Source organism: Geotrypetes seraphini, chromosome 6, assembly GCF_902459505.1.
Source record: "Geotrypetes seraphini chromosome 6, aGeoSer1.1, whole genome shotgun sequence".
Lineage (NCBI taxonomy): Eukaryota > Metazoa > Chordata > Amphibia > Gymnophiona > Dermophiidae > Geotrypetes > Geotrypetes seraphini.
Window position 1 is genome coordinate 140,023,177 of NC_047089.1, and position 25,148 is coordinate 140,048,324.

General features: G+C 47.7%; 1 protein-coding gene across 4 annotated transcripts in view; it reads right to left on the reverse strand.

Moving 5' to 3' along the window:
* Window positions 1–25,148, reverse strand: part of MGAT4A (alpha-1,3-mannosyl-glycoprotein 4-beta-N-acetylglucosaminyltransferase A) — a 238,187-nt gene that overhangs the window by 156,542 nt on the left and 56,497 nt on the right. For all 4 annotated transcript variants that reach the window (XM_033948960.1, XM_033948958.1, XM_033948957.1 and 1 more), the window contains 2 exons: window positions 18,730–18,863; window positions 5,823–5,869 (listed from right to left, as the gene is read on the reverse strand). In XM_033948960.1, coding sequence (XP_033804851.1) covers window positions 5,823–5,869; window positions 18,730–18,863 — 181 coding nt within the window. The remainder of the gene's footprint in view (window positions 1–5,822; window positions 5,870–18,729; window positions 18,864–25,148) is intronic.

A 25,148-nucleotide genomic window follows, 5' to 3' on the forward strand; every position in this document is an offset into this window, starting at 1 on the left:
CATCAGGTCTGTGACCTGTGAAGTGGTTTCTGACCACTTCTATAACCTACCTCTAGTTCTATCTGTACCCCTCAATCCCCTTATCCTCCAGGAACCTATCCAAACCTTCCTTGAACCCCTGTAAAGTGCTCTGGCCTATCACATCCTCCGGAAGCACGTTCCATGTGTCCACCACCCTCTGGATAAAAAAGTACTTCCTAGCATTTGTTCTAAACCTGTCCCTTTTCAATTTCTCCGAGTGACCCCTAGTGGTTGTGGGTCCCCACAGTTTGAAGAATCTGTCCTTATTCACTTTCTCTATGCCCTTTAGGATTTGAAGGTTTCTATCATGTCCCCTCTAAGTCTCCTCTTCTCCAGGGAGAACAGCCCCAGCATTTTTAACCTGTCAGTGTATGCAAAATTTTCCATACCTCTTATCAGTTTAGTCACTCTTCTCTGGACTCCCTCGAGTACCGCCATGTCCTTCTTGAGGTACGGCGACCAGTACTGGACACAGTACTCCAGGTGCAGGCGCACCATTGTGCGATACAGCGGCATGATGACTTCCTTCGTCCTGGTTGTGATACCTTTTTGATGATGCCCAGCATTCTGTTTGCTTTCTTTGAGGCTGTCGCACACTGCGCCGAAGGTTTCAATGTTGTGTCCACCATCACCCCCAGGTCTCTTTCCAGGTTGCTCACCCTTAGCAATATTCCCCCCATTTTGTAGCTGAACATTGGGTTCTTTTTCCCTACATGCATGACCTTGCATTTCTCTACGTTAAAACTCATTTGCCACTTTTTTGCCCATTTTTCCAGTCTCGTTAGGTCCCTTTGCAGGTCTTCACAGTCTTCCGTGCTTCTAACCCTGCTGCAGAGTTTGTTGTCATCAGCAAATTTGATAACCTCACATTTCGTCCCCATCTCCAGGTCGTTAATAAATATGTTGAACAGGAGAGGTCCCAGCACCGACCCCTGTGGAACTCCGCTCGTGACCCATTGTCAGTCTGAGTATTGGCCCTTTACTCCAACCCTCTGTTTTCTGCCTGCCAACCAGTGTTTGATCCATCGGTAGATATCTCCTTGCACCCCGTGGTTCCACAGCTTTTTAAGTAGCCGTTCGTGAGGTACCTTGTCAAAGGCTTTTTGGAAGTCAAGGTAAATGTCTATGGATTCCCCCTTATCCATCTGGCTGTTTATTCCCTCAAAGAAGTACAGCAAGTTTGTGAGGCACGACCTTCCCTTGCAGAAGCCATGCTGGCTCGCCTTCAATTGTCCATTGATTTCTATGTATTCGCAGATTATGTCCTTAACTAGTGCTTCCATCATCTTTCCCGGAACCGAGGTCAAGCTCACAGGCCTGTAGTTTCCCGGGTCACCCCTTGATCCCTTTTTAAAGATGGGCGTGACATTTGCTATTTTCCAGTCTTCTGGGATCTCCCCAGTTTTTAAGGAGAGGTTACATATTTGGCAAAGTGTTTCTGCTATTTCGTTTCTCAGTTCTTTTAGTACCCTCGGGTGGATACCGTCCGGGCCCGGTGATTTGTTGCTCTTTAGTCTGTCTATCTGTCTGAGGACATCCTCTTTGCTTACCTCTAGATGTACCAGCCTTTCATCATGGTCTCCGGTTATAATCTCCTCGGGTTCTGGGATATTGGATGTGTCCTCTCTGGTGAAGACTGACGAGAAGAATTTGTTTAACCTGTCAGCTATCTCTTTTTCCTCCTTTATCACTCCTTTCCTGTCTCCATCGTCAAGTGGACCCACTTCCTCTCTGGCTGGTTGTTTCCCTTTCACATACCTGAAGAAGGGTTTGAAGTTTCTTGCTTCTCCTGCCAGTCTTTCCTCATATTCTCTCTTCGCTTTCTTGACCTCTCGATGGCATTCTTTCTGTTGTCTTTTGTGCTCTTTTTGGTTTTCCTTTGTTGGTTCCTTTTTCCATTTTCTGAAGGATGATTTCTTATCACTTATTGCCTTTTTAACTGCATTTGTTATCCACGCTGGGTTTCTAGCTCGATTTTTTTTGCACCCTTTCCTAAACCTTGGGACATACAGGTCTTGTGCCTCGAGCACTGTGCCTTTAAGCAGTGTCCAGGCTTCCTCTACGGTCTTCATCTTCCCAGAGCTGTTGCTGAGCTTTTTTCCCATTTTCCTCATGTCCTCGTAGTTTCCTTTTCTGAAGTTGAGTGCTGTCGTTGTGGTTCTTTTTGCCTTTGTTGTTCCTATGTTCAATTTGTACTGGATCATGTTGTGGTTGCTGTTTCCTAATGGTGCTAGTACCACCACTTCCTTTGCGGGTCCCTCTAGCCCGTTGAGGATTAGGTCCAGAGTGGCATCCCCTCGCATTGGTTCAATGACCAGCTGCTCCATGAAAGAGTCCCTTATCGCCTCTAGGAATTTAGTTTCTCTCGTGCAATTTGAGTGCCCAATGTTCCAGTCTATTCCCGGGTAGTTGAAATCCCCCATAACCACCACCCTTCCACTTTTGCACACCTGCCTCAGTTCGGCCTCCAGGTCCAGGTCGTTTGCTTCTGGCTGTCCTGGTGGGCGATAGTACAGTCCCAATTTGATGTCAGCTCCTTCCCCTCCTGTTAGCTTAACCCATAGTGACTCCAGACTTCCGCCCTTACTGTTGTTTCTGTCCTGGATGAAGGAATGGAGTCCTTTATATACAGTGCTATTCCTCCCCCCTTCTTGTGTGCCCTGTCCCTCCTGTAGAGTTTGTACGCTGGCAGGGCCACATCCCATTTGTTGTCCTCGGACCACCATGTCTCTGTGATTCCTATTATGTCTAGGTTCTTATTTCTGGCTATAACTTCTAGCTCCCCCATTTTAGCCCTTAGGCTCCTGGCATTTGTGTATAGGCAATTTAAGTCCCGGTTTGTCACCTTTTCTTTTGGATCTCCTCGTGAATTGATGCTCCTGCCGATCTCCCCATGGGCTGCCAGTTCCCGAGCCTCATTTTGTTCACCCTCCTCCTGTGGTGTGTCTATCCCGTCCTCTGCCCGCTTCTCTGTTCTTGGGTAGCCCTCTGGTTCCGGCTGTTTCCTCCTTTTCTTGCTCTTTAGCTCTATTTGCCTCTCGGGTCCCTGTAATGCATCTTTGGGTTTATGACCAAAAAGTGTCCATTCAGTCTCTAGTCCTCTATCGCCATTTCCTTGTTCAGTATCCTTGCTTGATACTGTGGTCCGATGTGTCGAGATCAGATCGACTTCGGCTTTCCCCTTGTTATCAGTTTAAAGTCATGTCTATGCAGGTCTGGATGTTGCGTGCCAGCATCATCATCCCAGCCGTGCTCAAGTGCAGTCCGTCTCTCCTGTAGAGCTTGTTTTTCTCCAAGAAGATTGACCAGTTCCGTACAAAGAGGAAACCCTCCTCATCACACCATCGCCTCAGCCATTCATTTGTTGCTTGCAGCTCGATCTGCCTCCTCGCATCTGCCCTCGGTACTGGCAGGATCTCTGAAAAGGCTATCTTCCTTGTCCTCAGCTTCAGTTTCCTCCCCAGGATCTTAAACTGCTCGGTCAGTGTAGTCCTGTTGAAATTCCTTCTGCTGACGTCATTTGTTCCGACGTAGATTATCACTGCTGTCTCCTCTGTCTCAGCTCCCTCCATGATTCCTTCCTTCGTCCTGGTCGTGATACCCTTCTTAATGATGCCCAACATTCTGTTTGCCTTCCTTGAGGCTGTGGCGCACTGCGCCGACGCCTTCAATGATGTGTCTACCATCACTCCCAGGTCTCTTTCAAGGTTACTCACCCCTAGCGGTGATCCCCCCATTTTGTAAGTGAACATCGGGTTCTTTTTCCCTACATGCATGACCTTGCATTTCCCTATGTTGAAGCTCATTTGCCACTTTTTGGCCCACTCTTCCAGCGCTGTCAGATCTTTTTGGAGATTTTTGCAGTCCTCCTTGCTTTCAACCCTGCTGTATAATTTGGTGTCATCCGCAAATTTAATAACCTCACATTTTGTTCCTGCCAAAACTGCAAAGGTCATACAAAATCATCAGCAACATAATCTGACCCACCCAAAAGAAGTTGAGGAGGACTATCCACAGCCTCACTCTCCAGAGTGCACAGCTGAAATAGACAGACACGTAAGACAAAGGACGTCGCCCAAGCAACCTTTAGACCAAAAGCAGCTGCATCAAAGAGACTCTGGAGTACCACATCCATAGAGCAGTCTTACATATCTTTAAACAACACACCAGCTTCACTGGGCAGTCACTCCTTGATAACTTAACTTTGCATTTCTTAGGCTGCGGAGGGTCTGCAGCCAGGCACACAGAACCATCATCCGTGCCCAGCCCCGAAAATATAGAAGGCCACCCCACCGGGCTAACCAAGTATTTGGCCACCTGCTTAATCGTGGGAGAGACTAAACTTAGTGCCTCCGCCTCTCCCAGTTGATGCTCGAGGCACTAAATTTGCGCAATCCTGGCAAGAATTCATGTTAGGAGAGCCCAAGGACTTCATCCTAATAAGTTTTGAGGCAAAAACTGAAGTTTTGGAGAAGCAGGGAGCTTTAGAAAAATAAGGATTGCTAAAAATCCAAGATGACCACCGCTAAGAAATTTGCGCCAAGATCGTAATAGTTTTCACATTAAACTAAGTGCAAATATGGCAATTTTAGGATTTTTTAGGTGTGGATCAGAACGGGGACATGCAGAAACCCTCAAAACTTTGATTTTCAAACCTCCCCTGATTCACCTCACAGGCTGTGACAGCCTTTACTCACTATGACCTGTGCTGGTAATATTCTGCCGAGTCTCCTACAGATGACCAACAGCCTGCACTCGAACTATTGTTCGGCAGAAGGAGAAATCTGGGGACGGCTCCAAGCTCCAGTGAAGTAAATGCAGGCTGCCTGACAGGTACCACCAGTTATTGGCCTGTCAGCTGCAAACCGAAGTCTGTGTGATCTCAATGCAGGCAGAGATGACGAATTGCTCTGAGCACAAGAACCCCCCCCCCCCAAAAAAAAAAAAGGGACAAAAAAACCCACTGAATAAAAATAAAATGGAGAGAGCAGAACACACTTCTGCTGGCACACGTGCAGAAGGGAAAAAATGTAGGTGGAGCTAAGGAGCTCAGTGAAGTACAGCAGAGGCACAGAGAAAAAATCTAGAGTGGATTCCTTCTGCAAATGGCACGCAGCCATGGGGACACAACCCATTTCTCTAGAATGTCTCACCTATTGCACTGGAAAACATGTTAGCTCACAAAACTGCCTCCCCCCAAAAATATCTTTTACAAAAGCTGTGCAGCAAAAGCCTGAAGCCATATAAACCCCTATTGGCTTTCAGGGCAGTTACAACAGCAGCAGTCGCTAGCATGGCTTTGTAAAGGGAGGTGGGGGGGGAATGAATTTGTTAAAAAACAAAAGTAGTTGAGCATAAAATTATACCTAAGTTAAAATGCTATTTTTCATTTTAACAAATTTTAAAACAAAATGTGAAAAATAGTATAAAGAATTTACTCTTTTCTTACAAGCAAACAAATCAAAACAGTATTTGTATTCAGCAACCATTTTATCTATAGCTGTACTAAAGTAGGCAGAAGTGCATATGAAGATTGTGCATTTCAAAACTTTGCTCAGCTGTTGTGGAACATTATTCAAAAGGGTGTTTTTAAACTATATTTTCAACTGTATTTTGTGACGAATCCTGTGTCATGCCAAACCAATATAGTCCCACATTCTCTCTGAACTCATGCACTTCATAATTTCCTGTAACAAACCAGTAAACAAGCATTTGATAAGATAATAAAGTTGGTGAACAATTCTTAACATAAAGTTTACACTCATTCATATCACATAAAAATTTAGAGAAAAAACACTTACTCTTTTTCCAGATTTCCTACAACAATATGGACATATTCAAGGTCCGTCTATAAAGTTAAAAAATATATATAAATATTTTGGAGCTGTCCCAGTACACAAAAATAATCGCTTTGTAAACTACAAATGAAATGAGTCACTCAAATATGAAAACATAATATTTTATAGGCAAAATAAATAACAACAATCACATAAGTAAGGAATCTTACAATAGTTAAATATAGTCAAAAGCTACTGTTTATACTACACACATGGATACTTGGGAGTTCATGGATACAGGAAAAGTTTCACAATAGTGCTAAATGGAAAATTTATTTAATACAATTCACACTCACTCTCTACCTTAAATATATTCATGCTGTTTGGTTTACATATTGCTCCATTTTTAAGCCTTACAGAATGGTTGCATAAATACATGTATATGTGATCCTAGAACAGTTTCCCCAACACATGGTTCGCATACCTGGCAATAAAGAAGAAAAGCAACTCCCAGGAAAAAAAAAATAATAAAAAAGTAAATCTGAATTGCGCCCTTATTCTCTCCCACCACCCTTTCTGTAGTCTTTAGAACTAGGGGTATAAAGCAATGTTACTTACCGTAACAGTTGTTATCCAGGGACAGCAGGCAGCTATTCTCACTAGTGGGTGATGTCATCAGACAGAGCCCCGGTACGGACGTCTCACAAGCACGTGTTGCTTGTAGAAACTTAAAGTTTCTAGATGCCCGCACCGCGCATGCGCCGGTGCCTTCCTGCCCGGAGATCCGGGCGTGTCTCCTCAGTTCAGGTAGCTAGCCTGAGAAGCCAACCCAGGGGAGGTGGGTGGGACGTGAGAATAGCTGCCTGCTGTCCCTGGATAACAACTGTTACGGTAAGTAACATTGCTTTATCCCAGGACAAGCAGGCAGGTATTCTCACTAGTGGGTGACCTCCAAGCTAACCTCAGTGGGATGGAGGGGGAGTTGGCGACTTAAGAGAATAAATTTTTCAATACTGTTTGGCCAAACTGTCCATCCCGTCTGGAGAGAGTATCCAGACAATAATGTGAGGTGAATGTGTGAACCGAGGACCAGGTGGCAGCCTTACAAATTTCCTCGATTGGTGTTGATCTGAGGAATGCTACTGAGGCTGCCATTGCTCTGACCTTATGGGCTGTGACCTTACAAGGAAGTGATAATCCAGCCTGGGCATAGCAGAAAGAGATACAAGCCGCCATCCAATTAGAGATGGTGCGCTTTGATACGGGTCTTCCCAACTTGTTAAGATCGAAGGAGACAAAAAGTTGAGGAGTGGTTCTGTGTGGCTTGGTGCGATCCAGGTAGAAAGCCAAGGCACGTTTACAGTCTAGAGTGTGAAGGGCCGATTCTCCGTGGTGAGAATGGGGCTTAGGGAAGAATACTGGAAGTACAATGGATTGGTTGAGATGAAATTCGGAGACCACCTTAGGCAGGAATTTCGGGTGAGTGCGTAGGACCACCTTGTCATGATGGAATACTGTGAATGGTGGATCCGCCATCAATGCCTGGAGTTCGCTGACTCTGCAAGCGGACGTAAGGGCTACAAGAAAAAGCACTTTCCAGGTGAGGTACTTAAGAGGGGCCCTATTGAGTGGTTCAAACGGGGGCTTCATGAGACGGGCAAGGACTACATTGAGGTCCCAAACTACTGGGGGTGGTTTGAGAGGAGGGTTAACATGGAAGAGTCCTTTCATAAATCTGGCGACCACTGGATGGGCCGAGAGGGGTTTCCCTTGTAGGGGCTGGTGGAACGCCGCAATAGCGCTCAGGTGGACTCGTATGGATGTGGACTTGAGCCCAGATTGAGATAGGTGTAGGAGATAGTCCAGCACGGAGGATAAGGAAGCTCGCTGAGGTTCCTTTGACTTAGAAACACACCATGAGGAGAATCTGGTCCATTTCTGGGAGTAGCATTGTCGAGTGGCGGGCTTCCTGGAAGCTTCCAAGACCTCCCTCACTTCTTGTGAGAATTGGTGAGGGGTTACGTTGAGAGGAACCAAGCTGTCAGGTGGAGAGACTGCAGGTTGGGATGAAGTAGTGATCCTTGATGTTGAGTAAGCAGTGAAGGAAACACTGGAAGTGGTACTGGTTCCCTGCTGCTGAGTTGAAGTAGGAGGGAGAACCAAGGTTGTCTGGGCCACCGAGGAGCTATTAGAATCATGGTGGCCCGTTCGAGTTTCAGCTTGACCAGAGTCTTCTGGATCAGCGGGAATGGTGGGAACGCATATAGAAATCATTTCCCCCAGTTCAGTAGAAAAGCATCTGCCTCGAGGCGATGAGGAGTGTAGATCCTGGAGCAAAACTGAGGCAGTTTGGAGTTGTGGGGAGCCGCAAAGAGGTCTATCTGAGGCGTCCCCCATTGCGTGAAGATTTGGTGAAGGGGGCTGGAATGGAGAGTCCATTCGTGCGGTTGTAGCAGACGGCTTAGTTTGTCTGCTAAGACGTTGTTCTCCCCCTGGATGTATACTGCTCTGAGTAGGGCGTTGTGGCGCACCGCCCAGTCCCAGACTCGTAGAGCTTCCTGGCAAAGGAGGGCCGAGCCCGTGCCTCCTTGCTTGTTGATATAATACATGGCGGCCTGATTGTCTGTGCGAATGAGGATTACCATGTCGTAGAGTAGATGTTGGAAAGCTTGGAGCGCATTGAAGATGGCTCTGAGTTCCAGTAGATTGATTTGGTGTAGTCTTTCCGCACTGGTCCAGAATCCTTGGGTGCGGAGGCCATCCAGGTGGGCCCCCCATGCATAATTCGACGAATCGGTTGTGAGAACTTTCTGATGGGGGGGAGAGTGCATCAGCAAACCTCTGGATAGATTCGAAGAGGTCATCCACCAAAGTAGAGACTGCCGAAGAGCAGGTGTGACTAAGATGTGTTTGGATAGTGGATCCGACGTCTGGTTCCACTGTGATGCCAGGGTCCACTGGGGGATCCTGAGATGGAGTCTGGCAAAGGGTGTCACATGTACTGTGGAGGCCATATGGCCCAGGAGCACCATCAGTTGTCTCGCCGGTAGGGTTTGGCGAGTAGACACCGACTGGCAGAGATGAAGAAGAGACTCCATGCGTTGCAGAGGCAGGAATGCTCGGAGTCGGGTGGTGTCCAGGACCGCTCCGATGAAGGGGAGGGACTGGGTGGGTTGTGGATGAGACTTGGAAAAGTTGATCTCGAAGCCCAAATTCTGGAGGAAGTAGGTTGTAGCCAAGGCCGCCGAAGTGACCTCTGGGGCTGACGGGGCCTTGATGAGCCAGTCGTCGAGGTATGGGAACACCTGTAGACTCCTGTCCCGGAGTGCTGCGGCCACTACCACCAGGCACTTTGTGAAGACTCTGGGGGACGAAGATAGGCCGAATGGTAGCACTCGATACTGTAGGTGCAGATTTCCCACCCGAAATCTGAGGAACTTTCGGGAGGCCGGGTGAATGGGGATGTGAGTGTAGGCCTCCTTGAGATCCAGGGAGCATAACCAGTCGTTCTGCTCGAGGAGGGGGTATAGAGAAGCCAAGGTCAGCATGCGAAACTTCTCTTTGACCAGAAACTTGTTGAGGGCCCGAAGGTCTAAAATGGGTCGCAGGTCGCCCGTTTTCTTCGGGACGAGGAAGTACCGGGAGTAAAACCCTCGGTTCAATTGGTCTGACGGGACCGGCTCGACAGCCCGAAGCTGAAGTAAGGTTTGGACTTCCTGAAGAAGAAGGGCGGTCTGCGTCGAGCTTGAAGGATACTCTCTTGGAGGATGGTCCGGGGGGACCCGGTGGAATTGAAGAGAGTATCCTTCTCTTATGATGGTGAGGACCCATAGGTCCGTGGTTATGGCCTCCCATCGATGGTAAAAAAGATGGAGGCGGCCCCCTATGGGAGAGGCCGAGGTTATGCTCCCGGGAGGGGCGTCAAAAGGGCTGGGGAGCCTTAGGTGCAGCAGGTGGCTGAGGTTTTTGCTGAGACTTCTGGGGAGGTTGTCTCTTCGCAGGCTGTCTCGCAGCAGGCGTTTGTCTGGGCATGTAACGCCGCTGGTAAATCAGGGGTGGCCTGGAAGGTCGAGACTGTTGAGGTTTGGGTTTGGGCCGCAGGATGGATTGAAAAGATTTTTCATGATCCGACAGCTTCTTGGTAACAGTTTCGATAGACTCATCGAACAGGTCAGCTCCAGCACATGGTACGTTGGCGAGTCTGTCCTGGAGGTTGGGATCCATATCGATTGTACGGAGCCATGCCAGGCGACGCATAGCTACCGCGCTTGCGGCGGCGCGTGCCGAGAGTTCGAATGCATCGAAGGAGGATTGCATCAGCTGGAGGCGTAATTGGGAGAGGGAGGCTACCACTTCCTCGAACTCGAATCGAGCTTGGTTGTCTATGAACGGAGTGAACTTGCGGAGCACCGGCAAGAAGAACTCCAGATAGGAAGAGAAAAAGAAATTGTAGTTTAGCACCCGTGACGCCATCATGGAGTTTTGGTAGAATTTTCTACCAAATTTGTCCATCGTTCTCCCCTCTCGGCCCGGCGGTACAGAGGCGTAGACCTGGGAGGGATGAGAGCGTTTAAGGGAGGACTCGACCAGTAGGGATTGGTGGGAGAGTTGAGGGCCCTCAAACCCTTTATGGTGCACGATGCGGTATCGAGCATCGAGTTTGCTGGGGATCGCCGGTATGGAATACGGTGTTTCGAAGCACTGCATGAAGGTCTGGTCCAGTAATTTGTGCAAGGGGAGCCGAAGCGACTCCGTTGGAGGGTTAGGTAAATGCATGGTGTCCAGATACTCTTTGGAGTATCGGGAGCCCGTGTCAAGGGTCACATCCAGATCATCCGCCATTTGTCGGAGGAATGATGAGAAGGACAATTGTTCCGCCAGCGTCGGTCTGTGGGACGGGCTGGAGGAGGAGGAGGCCTCCAGGTCCATGGACATCGGGGAGTGGCAAGGAGAATCGGGCACCGATGTCTCCTCGTACTCCGGGCCCCCGGGAGGGGACACCTCTGATGAGGAGTATCCCCTACGTTGCAGTTTTTTCTGCGGTGACACCTCCGAATGGCGTGAGGAGTGCCAGGATGAGTGTCTCGATCGGTGCCCGTCTCGGTGGCGGGACGGGGATCGGGATCGTCTGTGCATCGCATGGTCTCCCGAGGCCCCCAAGTGGATAGGGCTGGAAGCGGTGGATCGCAACTGGGTTTGCGATGCGGGTTCTTGCGATGCTACCCAAGTCTGGTAAGGAGTACGGAAGAACTCTTCCTGACTATGCCCAGGGCTTCGAGTATCGATCGGAGGTCTGGTCCCATGTTGGCGCGGAGGCGTAATGGGTTCTAACGGCGGCATATCGGTAAGCGAGGCTTGCCGCGTGGGCATCGCCGCCCTCCCCCGTTCGTCCTCGTCGGTTGTCGAGGTCGAACGGTGTGGGGGAGGGGGAGGGGGCGGACCGCCCCTTTGGACCGGTACCGGGAGGTCACCCTGTATGGCAGCGATGAGCCCGGGTCCGATGGTCTGCATGAGCTCAACGAATTGAGCTTCCAGCACGGACCGTAGCGAAGCCGATAAGGAGGGATCCGCACTGAAAGGGGGTCCTCCTGCACGGACATCGCGCTCCTTCGAGGCCGAGTGCTTCTGCTTAGTAGCTTTCGGCACTTTGATGACCACTGGTGGCACTGTGGAAGGAAGAGGTACCTGAACCGAGGAGACCGGGGCAGGCACCGACGTCGAGCTCGTGGATGGTGTCGGGGTGAGCGATGCCGGTTTCACCACACTCGATGCAGGAGGGGTCGATACCGGTTTCGCCCGAACCGGGGAGGTATCAGATGAAGTGGAGGCTGAGGGATCCTTAGCTGCGTCCATCTTGAACATCGATTCCCACAATAGGCAACGCCGCTTGAATGAGCGTGCCGTAAGGGTAGAGCAAGGCCTGCACGATTTCGGGATGTGGTCAGGGCCCAAACACTGCAAACAGCGCCAGTGAGGGTCCGTGAGTGAAATCGCGCGTTGGCACTTGCTGCACTTTTTAAACCCGGTGATTGGCCGGGACATAGGCCGGAAAATCTCCGCCGCGAGGTCGAAGCCAGTGGGCCTGAGCCACGTGGCCGGCCCGTTCGACCCGCCGGAGGAAATAATCTTCTTTTTTTTTTTTTTTTTTAACTGAAAAAGAAAAGTACTGTTAACTGTAATTAAAAGAAAGCGAAAACGCGGACAAGGAAGGCAAATTTAACTGAATTCAGCTAGCGCATGATGAAGTTGAACTTCTCAGCTCCGCGGAAAAGAAAGAACTGAGGAGACACGCCCGGATCTCCGGGCAGGAAGGCACCGGCGCATGCGCGGTGCGGGCATCTAGAAACTTTAAGTTTCTACAAGCAACACGTGCTTGTGAGACGTCCGTACCGGGGCTCTGTCTGATGACATCACCCACTAGTGAGAATACCTGCCTGCTTGTCCTGGGATAAACCAGGGTTACCATATGGCTTCAGAAAAAAAGACGACGGATTTAGACATCTGGGTTTTACTTCCATTGCTTTTAATGGAAGTAAAACCTGGACGTCTTAATCCATCCTCCTTTTTCTGGAGCCATATGGTAACCCCAGGTATACCACAGGTGGGCCTGGGTCTACCCAGCAGTGGCGCATGGAACACCGGCATGCAGGAAACAAGCTGGGCTCCTGCTTTTCTGCACCTCTCTTCAATGGGTCCCCAGCAGTGGCAGTGATTTCCTCACACTGCCTCCCCCTGACCCGGCAGCATCTCTTCTACCCCATCCTAATCCCCACTATCACAACTTCCTGTTTCTCTACCTGGGCGGGACATGGTAGAGGAGAGGCTTCTGGGTAAGCAGCAATCAGTATTTAGGAATCACTGCCACTGCTAGGGATCCACTTAAGCAAGAGGAAGAAGTGTGAGAGAAGTGGGATGAGGAAAGGAAGAAGAGATACTGGGGGGAGGTGGGGGAGATTGCTGGACATGGGGTGGAGGGAAAGGAGAGATGCTGCAAGGATTGAGGGGTGAGAAGGAGAAAATATTGGACATAGGGGTGAAGGGGAAGGGAAGAGAGAGATTGGACCCAGGGCATAAGGGAGGGAGAGACGAGGGAGAGGTATTGGACAAGGGAGGGAGAGAGGAGGAATACACATAAGGGTGGATGAGAAGGAGAAGAGACACAGGAAGTGGTGAGGGGAGAAAGAGGGATAGAGATCAGACAATGGGAGTGAGGGAAGAGAGGGAAAATCCTGGAACGTGGGAGAGAGGGCAGAAGGGAAGAGAGAAGAAATAGGGAGATGGAAGGCGATGGGGAAGGGAAAAAGAAGGAGCTTATGCTGGGCTAGAAGGGTGGGAAAAGAAATGGTGGAACTATGTGGGAGAAACCAAGAAGAGGAGGAAGGGGTGGCAAGGAAATGAATGAGAGAATAGCGATTTCAGAGGGTAGAAATATGATATTGGGGAATTCAGTGTGTGGAAGAGCTAGTGGGTGAGAGAAGATGGAACTTTGATAGGTAGCTGGAGTAAAAAAGAGTAATAATAACTATTTTTATATACCGCATTACCACAAACAGTTCAGAGCGGTTTACAGAGGAAGAGACTGTATACAGACAGTGATATTACAAAAAAACTTTTGAAAGTGCATTAACATTTTAAGATTAATCAAATTTACCTGGCAGTGTTTTAAAAATACATCAAAGCAGAAATGGAGTCAGAAAAATTTATCAAAGAGGTAAATTTTAATTGACTTCCTGAAAGTGTGATAAGAAAGTGCGTTTGAAATAAAGTTGGTTAAACATTTATTCCATTTGCCTGCTTGGAATGATAATGTTCTATCAAGGAATCTCTTGTAGATAAAGCCCTTCAAGGATTGAAAAGCGAACAAGTAGGCATTACATGTACTACAAGTTGTGCCTGGGCGTTCAAAATGATAAGATAGATAGGGGATGAACCTGTTATGGTTTTGAAGCAAAGGCAAGCAAACTTGAAAATGACCCTTGCTTCCACAGGCAGCCAGTGTAGTTTTTTGAAGTACGATCTTACATGATCCAATTTCTTCAGACCATAAATGAGATGGGATGCAGCATTCTGAATGACTGAATTGACAAAAGGTAGAAAAAGAAAAAAAAAAGAGCTAAAAAGGAGCAATCAATATGCCAGAGGCAGGTAGTAAGGAAATAGACAGGAGAGAGGAGAAAAGACATATGGACAGCAGGCTCATGAAGGAGAATTGGCAGACAGAAAAGCAGAAGAGAGAAACTGGAACCAACATGATGGAAAAATAAAATATCCACATAGCAAAGGTATAAAAAAGCATTTTATTTTGAATATTTTAAGTGGAATATATTAGCTTTGGGAAATGTGCACAGTAAATCCCCTTATAGTGCTCATTAGAATAGGAAATGCCTATTTCTTTTCTTAGCAGTTTCAAATACTCTGAATTCTTCTTAATAATTTGTTATATGCAAATGAATGCAATTACGGTTTCTTTTGTTTCTACATCACTATTTCTTATTCAATTTTCATGTACTTGAACTGCTTTCTGTATATTATTTATAATATTCAATAAAATTATTGAACTCAAAAAAAAAAGAATAGGAAATGCCTTTCTGTTTTTATTTCTCCAATGTTGCAGTACATACTAAGTTTAACTTCTCAAGATTCTCAGTTTATTTCTAAGTTGTGATCCCTTGTTCTGTATTTGGTGAGGGTCTATTGGTGTGTCAGTAATGGCTGGTAGGGAAATCAGGGTGGAGGCAGGGAGGAGAGGGCTCTCCTATTTTCTGACCTGTGCCCTAGCATGTCTAATACCAGTCCTGACCCTTGCAGTATAGCTGGTAGAGATCCCCAAGCATTCCCAGCTGAGGACCTCCTTCAAAAAATGGCCAGAACTCTCTTCTACCAAGCTCTACAGTGGACAACATCATCCTTGAGCCACCGACAACTAAGCATACAAGGTGTGCTGGAATCAATGAATTAGAGATGTTGCTGCTGCCTACCAAGCTTGGTAAAAGGGAGTTCTGGCCACCTTGGTTTTTCTTGAAGATTGAAATGTGTCATGATGGAGCCACTGAACCTCTCTTGTTGCTTCATTGGGGTTGGAAGGTGGTATGTAAGGTTTGCTGAACTCCTCTTGCTATTTCTCTGGGTTGATGGTCCCAACAAATTATGAGTGGCCATGTGGTGTCCTTTGTTATGTCTAAATGTATCCTTGAAGTCCTGAAAGAGTGGTCCAATTCTCAGCAGCACTCTGAAATCCATGCATCTTATCTTCATCTGGAGATACTCAGTGGATGCTGAGCCATGTGAGAAGACAACCAAACAAGCATTACAATGCATTATACATGGTTGTAAAAGTCATGGTCTGGGTTCTATCTCAGCTACAAGTTGTGGTGATCTGTGGATAATGCCCAAGGGCTAAACAATCAATGGCCAAGTTTATCTTGGTGTTCTGAAAGAAAAGCTACCACATTTAATGGCAATCCATGGAACAATCTATTTTCAGTATGATGGAGCATCTTGACATAGCACAAAACCTGTTGCAAAATAGCTGACAGACTATGGCTATCATGTCCTTGATCTGCGACTTAAATGTTGGGACAGTGATCAAGAAAAAGGCTATAGGTAGAAACCCAACATCCACTCTGGATATCCAGCCAAAGATAAAAAAGATGCACGGGTTTCTGAGATCACAAAAGAATACAGCCAAAAGTTGGTGCCTTCTTTCAGAACTGCAAAAATACATTCAAGCATGAACAAAGGACACCACTACAAATACTGAAAAATTTACTGCAAATGCTCCAAATATGATTTACAATACAAACATTAACTGCTTTTATGTTTTGAGTGAATGTTTGTATATAAAATATCCAATGCCTTAACTTGAATGACAGCATTGTGAAAAAATAGGGCCAATAACTAAATTGATCTATGTGTTTTACCATATTTTAAGACAATTCACACTTTGGGTTTCAGTAGCTGTGATTGAATTCCTTGCATGTTCTGAAAACAGTTTCTACATCTGTGTCATTATTACATGCTATTCTTTTTAGTTTTCCTTTTGTATGTGGAGAAGTTGCCCATAGGGATTATGGAAGAGCTTTACAGCTCAGTACTGAGTCACCATACCCAAGTAACTCTGCTGAGTCAGGGGGCAGGACTCAGCAGGAAAATATTTATCTGCCACAGAGGAGAATCATTGAGGAAGGAAGAAGTCAAGGGGAGAAAGACACTTCCCTTTTCCTAGCTGTAGGCTGAGGGAGCCTTTGAAAGATTTGGAACATATGCAAGAACCTCCGGAGTAACTAGTCTCTACTGAAATAGGGTAAGCCAAGCCCATAAGGAGAATAATTGTGTAAGTGACTTAAAGCTATGAAAACTAATCAATCGTTTGTGCCTTTCCTGAGTCTGTAAAAAAACAGATTCAAGACTCTAGAAAAATAAATGCTTTCTGGCTGTTGCACCTTTGTACAGTAGTTTGTGTTTTGAGGGCATATGCTCCGGGTAAGTATGGACTGGACTCTGCCACAGGGATTTTCTAAAATGTGCTTATCTAAGCATTGAAGATAATGGGAATGAAGAAAGGCATAGGCAAAGAGAGAAGAGATGCAAAACATGGGGGAAAGACAGGGGCAGAATGAGGATAAATGGATGGATATGGAGAGAAAAGAAATGTCAAATGGACAGGAGACTCTGGCAAGTAGTGCTACCCGATTCGAATCGATTTAAAACACCAAAAAACAGGCTTCCCGATTCGGACCCTCCCCCCTAAAGCAGGAGTGGCAGCACTGCTCTTGCTGGCCAGCCACTGCCGCACCTGCTTTAGAGGGTGAGGGTCAGTCGGGAAGTGCTGCTGTCGGCTTCCCCTCCTGGTGTCCGGTTCCCCCCCACGGCATCCGGTTCCCCCCCCTCTAGCGTCCGATTTCCCCCCTGGCCTCCCTGCACTGTTTACCTTATAGGTGAAGCCTGCAGAGCAGATCACGGTACTAGCGTCTTTGCAAACTGCTTCGAGGCTGTTTCCTCCGCTGCGATCCTGCCTCTGATGTCAGAGGAGGGGCGGGACCACAGCAGAGGAAACAGCTCAAAGCAGTTTGCAAAGATGCTAGTACCGCGATCTGCTCTGCAGACTTCACCTATAAGGTAAACGGTGCAGGAAGGCCAGGGGGAACACCGAGGCCTTCCGAGGGGGGGGGACAGGCCTTCAGGGGGACAGGCTTTGGGGGTGCAGGCCTTCAAAGGGGGATATGCAGACCTTCAAGGAGGGGAGAGAGGCCTTCAAAGGGGATGATGGCATAGGCCTTCAGGGGGGACAGGCAGGCCTTCAGGGGGGGACAAGCCTTTAAGGGGGGACAGATCTTCAAAGGGGGGACAGACCTTCAAAGGGGGGGACAGACCAGGGATGGTGGCATAGGCCTTTAAGGGGGGGGGACAAGCCTTCAAGGGGGGGGACAGGCCTTTGAGGGGTACAGACCTTCAGGGGAGGGGGGCCCTGGTGTAGAAGTACACGGAGGGAGGGAAGGGGGGTTTCAAAGAGACGTGCATATGCTGGACTTTGGGGGGGAAGAAATAGTGGGTCTAAAAATAGAGGAGAGGGAGAGAGATGATGGACAATGGGATTTAGGGAGGGAAGGAACAGAAAGAGAGAGAAGTTGGACAAAAGGGATGGTGTGGAGGGGGGTTAGAGATACTGGATAGGAGGGTATTTGGGAAAAGAAAGAGAGAGATGGTGGACCCTGGGGTGGTGGGGAAGGAGGAAGAGATGCTGGATGAAAGAGTAGTTAAGAAAAGGTGGATCTATGGATGGAGACAAAAAAAAAAAGGCAGCCATTTGGAGCACAGGGAGGGACACAAAAAGCGGCGCCTGCCTCCTGCACTGCTGTGCCGCTGACACTGCCGGAAGAGAACAGCGGAACCCAGGCAGGAGCGCAGAAAGCATGCTGGATCGTTGGGATGCCAAAAAGGAGGTACGGGTCTTGTTTGGGTTTTTTTTTACATTCGCTCCTTAAGACGCACCCTTATTTCCACCCCCTTTTTGGGGGTGGAAAAAGTGCATCTTATGGAGCGAAAAATACGGTATACACCCATTTGCAAATAAATGCAAATTATCACAGTAACAGAAGGACAAACAATCTAATGCTGGGTTGTAGTGATTTTTGTTTATTTGTTTTTACTACTTGGTGTGAACTGCAACTTCAGCATGGATGTGCTCGCAGTGTAGTTACAAGTGCTTGGGCTATGTTCAAAACCCGCCCTCAAGTTAATGTTCAAAATGTTGTTATTCTGTTACCAGTGATGTTCTAGGTAGTTTTCTAAAAGTTATGTATAGTAGTCTAAAAGAAAATACAAAAGCACTACAAGGGCCAACTGCAACATACAAGAACCACACATCAGTCTGTACAGATGTTACCACTGACTGGATAAATATAGCAAAATGATAGTAACTTTTGTTGGTCTGTTACTTATGGAATTGCCCTATGTACATGTTTTATAAGGATAGTTTCAAATTCAACTTAAACCACTTTGCTTCATAGTTTCAAATGTATTACTTGTGAGACACTTGGCAATATAAAAGATTCTTAAATTTTAAGGCTGTCAGAAGAATCGAGTGCAACATTCATTTAACAGAGAAATCTAGCGCAAAGATTTATATGCAGTTTTCTTCTTAGTGGTAGATGTGGAAAACCACTGGTAAGCAAAACTGCTTTTTTTAAATTTTGCAATACAATATAAACTACTTAAAATAACTAAGATTACAGTCTTGCATTTAGGTCTTGGGTGAAAATACTGACTGTGATAAAGGCTATTTTAAAACAGAGATGACCAAGTTGAATGAGGAATATGTGTGATAGTGGTTGGTGTTTTTGTGTACTTTACTTGAAACCATACACCTTTATACACTAGCAAATTTGACAAGAATAAAAAAACTTGTTAACTAAAATTACTGATTTAATACCTCTCCAATGAAGACAACTATAACACAATCCAGTTTCTCTTCTGGTGATAGTTTATCAATGAGAGAGTGGAGCGTCTCTGTAAGGTAAGACTTTATTTTTCTTTTCACAGTAGGAATTCCCATCACAATTGAAACTAAAAGAGAGAGAGCATACACAAGCAAATCAAATGCACAACTCAGGCAAGAAAACTGGCAATTAGATACAATTGTAACAAGTGTCTAATTTTGGAACACAGTAATTTGTGTGTCAGCTAAGGTGACATTTACTCATGCCTGTTAATTTCCCTTTCCTTGATTGCTGCAGGGCAAGTACAGTCAATAGCTGTGTCCCTTTTCTAGCAGAAGATGGAGGTAGATAAACTAAACTGTTCCAGTGATATTATTGGTGCAGTCTGAAGTTCTCTAGAAGGCCACTGTCAAAGCAAATCAGGACAAAACCCACACAAACTAATCTGGCCCCATCTTATGCAGATTATCTCTCAATATCAAGAAACTATACATCAGAGAGCGGAAAAGAGCAGGCTGAAGCCATGACAGAGCACTAGTGCCGTCTTCTAGGGTGGATCTTGAACTGGTCTAGCAGGACTCAAGGAAAAGAAATCAAACAGGCATGATTAAAATATCACCTTCCTTTTCATCCATGCTACACCTGTACAGACAAGCAAGATGTATTAAAGGACTACCCAAGTGGGAGAAGGAAGACAAGGCTCCCTGAAAAACTTGTAGTGCTTCTTAAAGGAACTAAGATGAAAACATGGCTCATTTCCCCTGGGCTGTTGGGCCACAGGCTAACAGCCTCCAGCACTATAGTACCTCAAAGTAGACTGCCTCAATGGCAGCTGAACACCTATGCGTTATTGAGGTTTGGAGACCTCCTGGCCTCTTTACATAGTCTCTGAAAAGGTCAGACACTCTACAGGAATGGGCACCTTAGCAGTATTATCAAAACTCTCTAGAACAGTGGTCTTCATTGCAAGGCCCGCAAGCTCATGGCAGCCCTCCGAGACTCTGTGGCAGACCGTGGAGCCAGCAAAGAATATTGTCCCCCTGTTGGTATCCGGCACTTTTTGTTACAGCACTAAAATCCTGCACTCTTCGGGCCACAGGCAGCGTGCTTAAAGTAAACACACTGCCTTCAAACAGGAAACTGTAGCAGAGGGAAAGCTTTCATTCAAGCTGCTTGTAGCCCGAAAAGTGCAGGACTGGGGTGGAGGTGGGGGGTGAAGAAGATGCCAGACCTCTTTGGGAAGAAGGAAAGGGGAAGGTCAGAGAGAGGTAGGAGATGGTACACATGAATGGAAAGGAGTTAAAGGGCAGAGAAGGAAGAGATATAGAAGATACCAGTAAAATGTTGCTAGAAATCAATGGAGTACAAATCGCTCATAGTTTAGCTAATAAAGTTCAAGATCTGCGAGCCCTGAAGTTAGACACTAACTTGGATATTGCTGCTACCACAGAAACATGGTTCAATGATTCCCATGTGCGGGATATAACCATACTAGCTATAACCTTTTCAGAAAGGATAGAGATGGCCGAAAGGGTGGAAGTATGGCACTATATATGAAAAATTATATTAAAGCAGCAGAAATACAGGGGTCCTAGGGAATAGAGGGAGTTTGAAGAGAGAGGATGACAATGCTCCAAATGTCTCTGAGACCACAATTTTTTATTTGGAATGGCTATGAGGAAGAAGAGTCAAATATCGTCACATAATAATAAACTTTTATTAGTTATGACAGGGGTTGCCATTCAACATATTACCAATAATTGGAAAAATCACAAGAATCTTAATTACACATTCTGGTGGAATTCGTTATGCCATATTTTTAAGATGGAAATAGCGGTACAGAAAGGGACATATAATAACTTTGTAAAGATATGGGGGCCATTGGAAAAGTATTGTGATGAATAGACATCATTTCTTTTCTGTTCCTTTTCTTTTTCATTCTTAGTTTTATCTAGCACACTCAAGGGGGAGGGTGGATTTGGGATGTAATTTAATACGATATGTTATAATATGTTGTATAATATAGTATATTCTATTTTAGTTGAGAATGTGATGAAGGGTGGGTGGATGGGGATTTTACACTATTAGATTTTATGTGTTAGATATTATAGTGCTATATGGAAATTACTTTTATGATATATTTTTGTGCACTTAGGCCCTGATTCTGTATAGGACGCCCGGGAGAGGTGTCCTATTCAGAATCGGGCCTACACTAAACCCCGATTCTGTAACCGGCGTCCATGTTACAGACGCTGGTTAGAGAATCGAGTTAGATTAGACACGGCCCGCTACACTTATTGCGGCAAGGGATCTCTCTGCTGCTATAAGTATAGCGGGCCGCGGCCGCCTGTCCGATTGCCGGCAGGAGGGTGCCCAAACCCTCCTGCCAGAAGATGCCCCCCGACACTACCGATCGCCCTCCCCCCCGACACTACCGACCGCCCCCCCCCCCCCCGACACTACCGATCGCTGGCAGGAGGGTGCCCAAACCCTCCTGCCAGAAGATGCCCCCCCCGACACTACCGATCGCTGGCAGGAGGGTGCCCAAACCCTCCTGCCAGAAGATGCCCCCCGACACTACCGACCGCCCTCTCCCCCCGACACTACCGACCGCCCCCCCGACACTACCGATCGCTGGCAGGAGGGTGCCCAAACCCTCCTGCCAGAAGATGCCCCCCCCTGACACTACCGATCGCTGGCAGAAGGGTGCCCAAACCCTCCTGCCAGAAGATGCCCCCCGACACTACCGACCGCCCTCTCCCCCCGACACTACCGACCGCCCCCCCCGACACTACCGATCGCTGGCAGGAGGGTGCCCAAACCCTCCTGCCAGAAGATGCCCACCCCTGACACTACCGATCGCTGGCAGGAGGGTGCCCAAACCCTCCTGCCAGAAGATGCCACCCCCCCGACACTACCGATCGCTGGCAGGAGGGTGCCCAATCCCTCCTGCCTGAAGACGCACCCCCTCCGCACCCTCCCCCCCCGCGCTAAGAGCCCCCAAACCTCCACCCCACCAAACTAACCTTCTAGAGCCTGGGCCAATCAGGCCTTAGGCTTCGGCGGGGTGGAGGTTTGGGGGCTGTTAGCGCGGGGGGAGAGGGTGCGGAGGGGGTGCGTCTTCAGGCAGGAGGGATTGGGCACCATCCTGCCAGCGATCGGTAGTGTCGGGGGGGTGGCATCTTCTGGCAGGAGGGTTTGGGCACCCTCCTGCCAGCGATTGGTAGTGTCGGGGGGGGGGGGCATCTTCTGGCAGGAGGGTTTGGGCACCCTCATGCCAGCGATTGGTGTCAGGGTGGGCATCTTCCGGCAGGAGGGTTTGGGCACTCTCCTGCCAGCGATCGGTAGTATCGGGGGGGGGTGGTCGGTAGTGTCGGGGGGCATCTTCTGGCAGGAGGGTTTCCGGCAATCGGACAGGCGGCCGCAGCCCGCTATACTTATAGCGGCAAAGAGATCCCTTGCCGCAATAAGTATAGCGGCCACGTCTACTTACAATGTAGACCAGCATTTTGTTGGCCTACATTGTAAGCGTCTCTTCCTCTACTAGGGAAATGCGTAGGGCCGCCTAGGTTCGCCTAAGGCCCTTAGGCGAGCTTAGGGGTCTTGCGGGCCTCCCTAGGCTCCCGGAGGCGCCTTCAATATAGGCGGCCTGCCTGGGGAGCATTTTTTTAAAAAAACGTGCATCCCGATTGGCTGATTAGACAGCTGTAGGACGCCTACAGTTGCCTAAAATAGGGACGCACTTTGTAGAATCAGGGCCTTATTGCTTGATTTGAAAATGAATAAAGATTAAAAAAAAAAAAAAAAAAAAGAGAGAGGATGACATTCCTATATGTACAGGAGTCATCTATAGGCCTTCAACAGAGAAGTTGGACAAAGAGCTGGTTGCAGATATCCAAAAACTGAGTCTGAAAGGGGAGGTGGTCTTACTTGGAGGATTCAACCTTCCTATTGTGGACTGGAATGTCCTGACTGCAGAATCGGAAAGAAGCCAAGAGATTGTGGATGCGCTTCAAAGTGTGGTGCTGTCTTATGAGGACACCAACTTATAACCCCAATGCTATCAATCTGCTTCCTTTACATGGCAACCTATTTTACACCTGGTATGACCAGTACAAGACGAGCAAAACATTCACAAAATCGGCACCTCGGAAACCGAGCATGGCTCGATTTACGAGCGCCCTCCTCCCCCGATCCGGCACCCTCCCCCCCCCCGCCGTGATTGGGCACCCCCCCCCCCACCGCTTCTTACCGTCATCTGGGCCTGGGCACCGGCATGTCCTGTGTGTTGATGCCGGTGCCCGAAGATCGGCCTCCTCTTCTTGCTGGGCCTTGAGCATCTGCGCATGCTCAAGGCCTGTGAGTTCACGTTCTCTCCGAGAATCTCGCAGAGAGCGTGAACTCGCAGGCCTTGAGCATGCACAGATGCTCAAGGCCCAGCAAGAAGAGGAGGCCGATCTTCGGGCACTGGCACCAACACACAAAACATGCCGGTGCCCAGGCCCAGATGACGGTAAGAAGCGGGGGGGGGGTGCCAGATCGCGGGGGGAGGGAACGTATCAAAGCGAGTTTCCATTATTTCCTATGGGGAAACTCGCTTTGATAAATTAGCATTTTGGATTACGAGCATGCTCCTGGAACGGATTATGCTCGTAATCCAAGGTACCACTGTACTGTGACAGAGAAGCTCCTGTCACTGGTTTAAAACCAGCTTTAAACCCTGCCACTAAAACAACTGTGCCTATTCCTAAGCCAAGAAAGCTGCCCATTAACTCTGTTCCCAGTGCTAAGAGCAGACAGGCAGGGCAGAACAGAGAAGGAATGGCAGAGGAGAACAGAATACCTGTTCCAAGTCACTATAATTCCTTTTATAAATCATGTTAATTCTCTAGCTAAACCTAGGAAATCTGATCCAGTAAAGGTTAAGGAAAGGGGTGGAGCGGACAGGCAGAACGTGGCTAGAGCAGGAGTGAAGGTTACCCAGTTGAATAAATCACAGCCAGCTGAGAACACCCGGAAGCAATCAGGAACTTGGAGGGAAGGGTATGCCTCACAGAGCAGAGAATGGAATGCTAGCAGCTCTGTTCTACAGCCCTCTGCTAAGAAACTCCCTGACCCACAGCACTGGCAGACTAGCAAAACGTTGCTTCCCAAGCAGAGGCTAAGGGAAAGGTAAAAGCTCCAGGAGCAGGGCTTGCCAATGGCTGCTTCAGAGGACAGCCTGTATCCAGATTCAGAAAGTGAGGAGTCTCTCATGGAGGTAGAGGGATCTCTGAGAGAAATGACATGGACTGCAGCCCTTAAGCCTTAGACTATAGGTCTAAATGCAGCAGGAATCTGTAAGGTACTGTGTGGGGGAGGGGAATGAAAGTTTGTGCTGTAACAATGGTCTAACGCAGGGGTAGGGAACTCCGGTCCTCAAGAGCCGTATTCCAGTCAGGTTTTCAGGATTTCCCCAATGAATATGCATGAGATCTATTTGCATGCACTGCTTTCAATGCATATTCATTGGGCAATCCTGAAAACCCAACTGGAATACAGCTCTTGAGGACCAGAGTTACCTATCCCTGGTCTAATGTGTTACACAGTAGGCTCAGGAAGACTACGACATGTAACACAGAGCAGAGTCGGCAGCCGCGCTGAAGTGCCGTTTTGAGCAGCACGGGAACTTCCGGACCCAGCCGGCTGTGCACCCCCTTGAAGTGTGCACCTGGGGGCAGACCATCCCCCGCCACGCCACTACTATGCTCAGAAAAACCTTTAAACTGTATGACAGATTAATCTTGCCTGGTGAAAGAGAATGTCAAATATAACTTCTTAAAAACATTTTCCAAAACTAATAAAACCTTTAAAAATGTATTTACATGAACATAAAAGTATGTGTAGCAGACTAGAACAAGAGACCTGTGTTTGGTTAACTCATCAGCTGAGGCCAGTTGGATCCAGGCACAATGCAAGGATAGTGCACTCAGGCTCATAAAGGAAGGAAGGAGGACCAATTGATGCTGCTACCGTGTTGAAGGTATGTTTTAGGGCAAGGGTCTTCTGAGCAGACCCAAAAAAAAGTCAAGGACAGTCAGAGACCATTGCTAAGGCAAAGGAGAAAAGGCAACATTTGTTTCTAAAAAGTTCTTCCATAAATATAGTACAATGGAACCTTGGTTTACGAGCATAATTAGTTCCAGAAGCATGCTGGTAAACCAAATTACTCGTATATCAAAGCGAGTTTCCCCATACGAAGTAAGGGAAACTCGCTTGATTGGTTCTACCTTCCCCCCCGCCCCGGCCACCGGCGCTGCTACACCCCACCCCATCACATCCCCAAAATACCCACCCCCATCCCCGAGGCCACTGGTGCGCTTTCACATCCCTCCCCCATGAATTGGCATCGCCATCCACCCACAAATGCTTC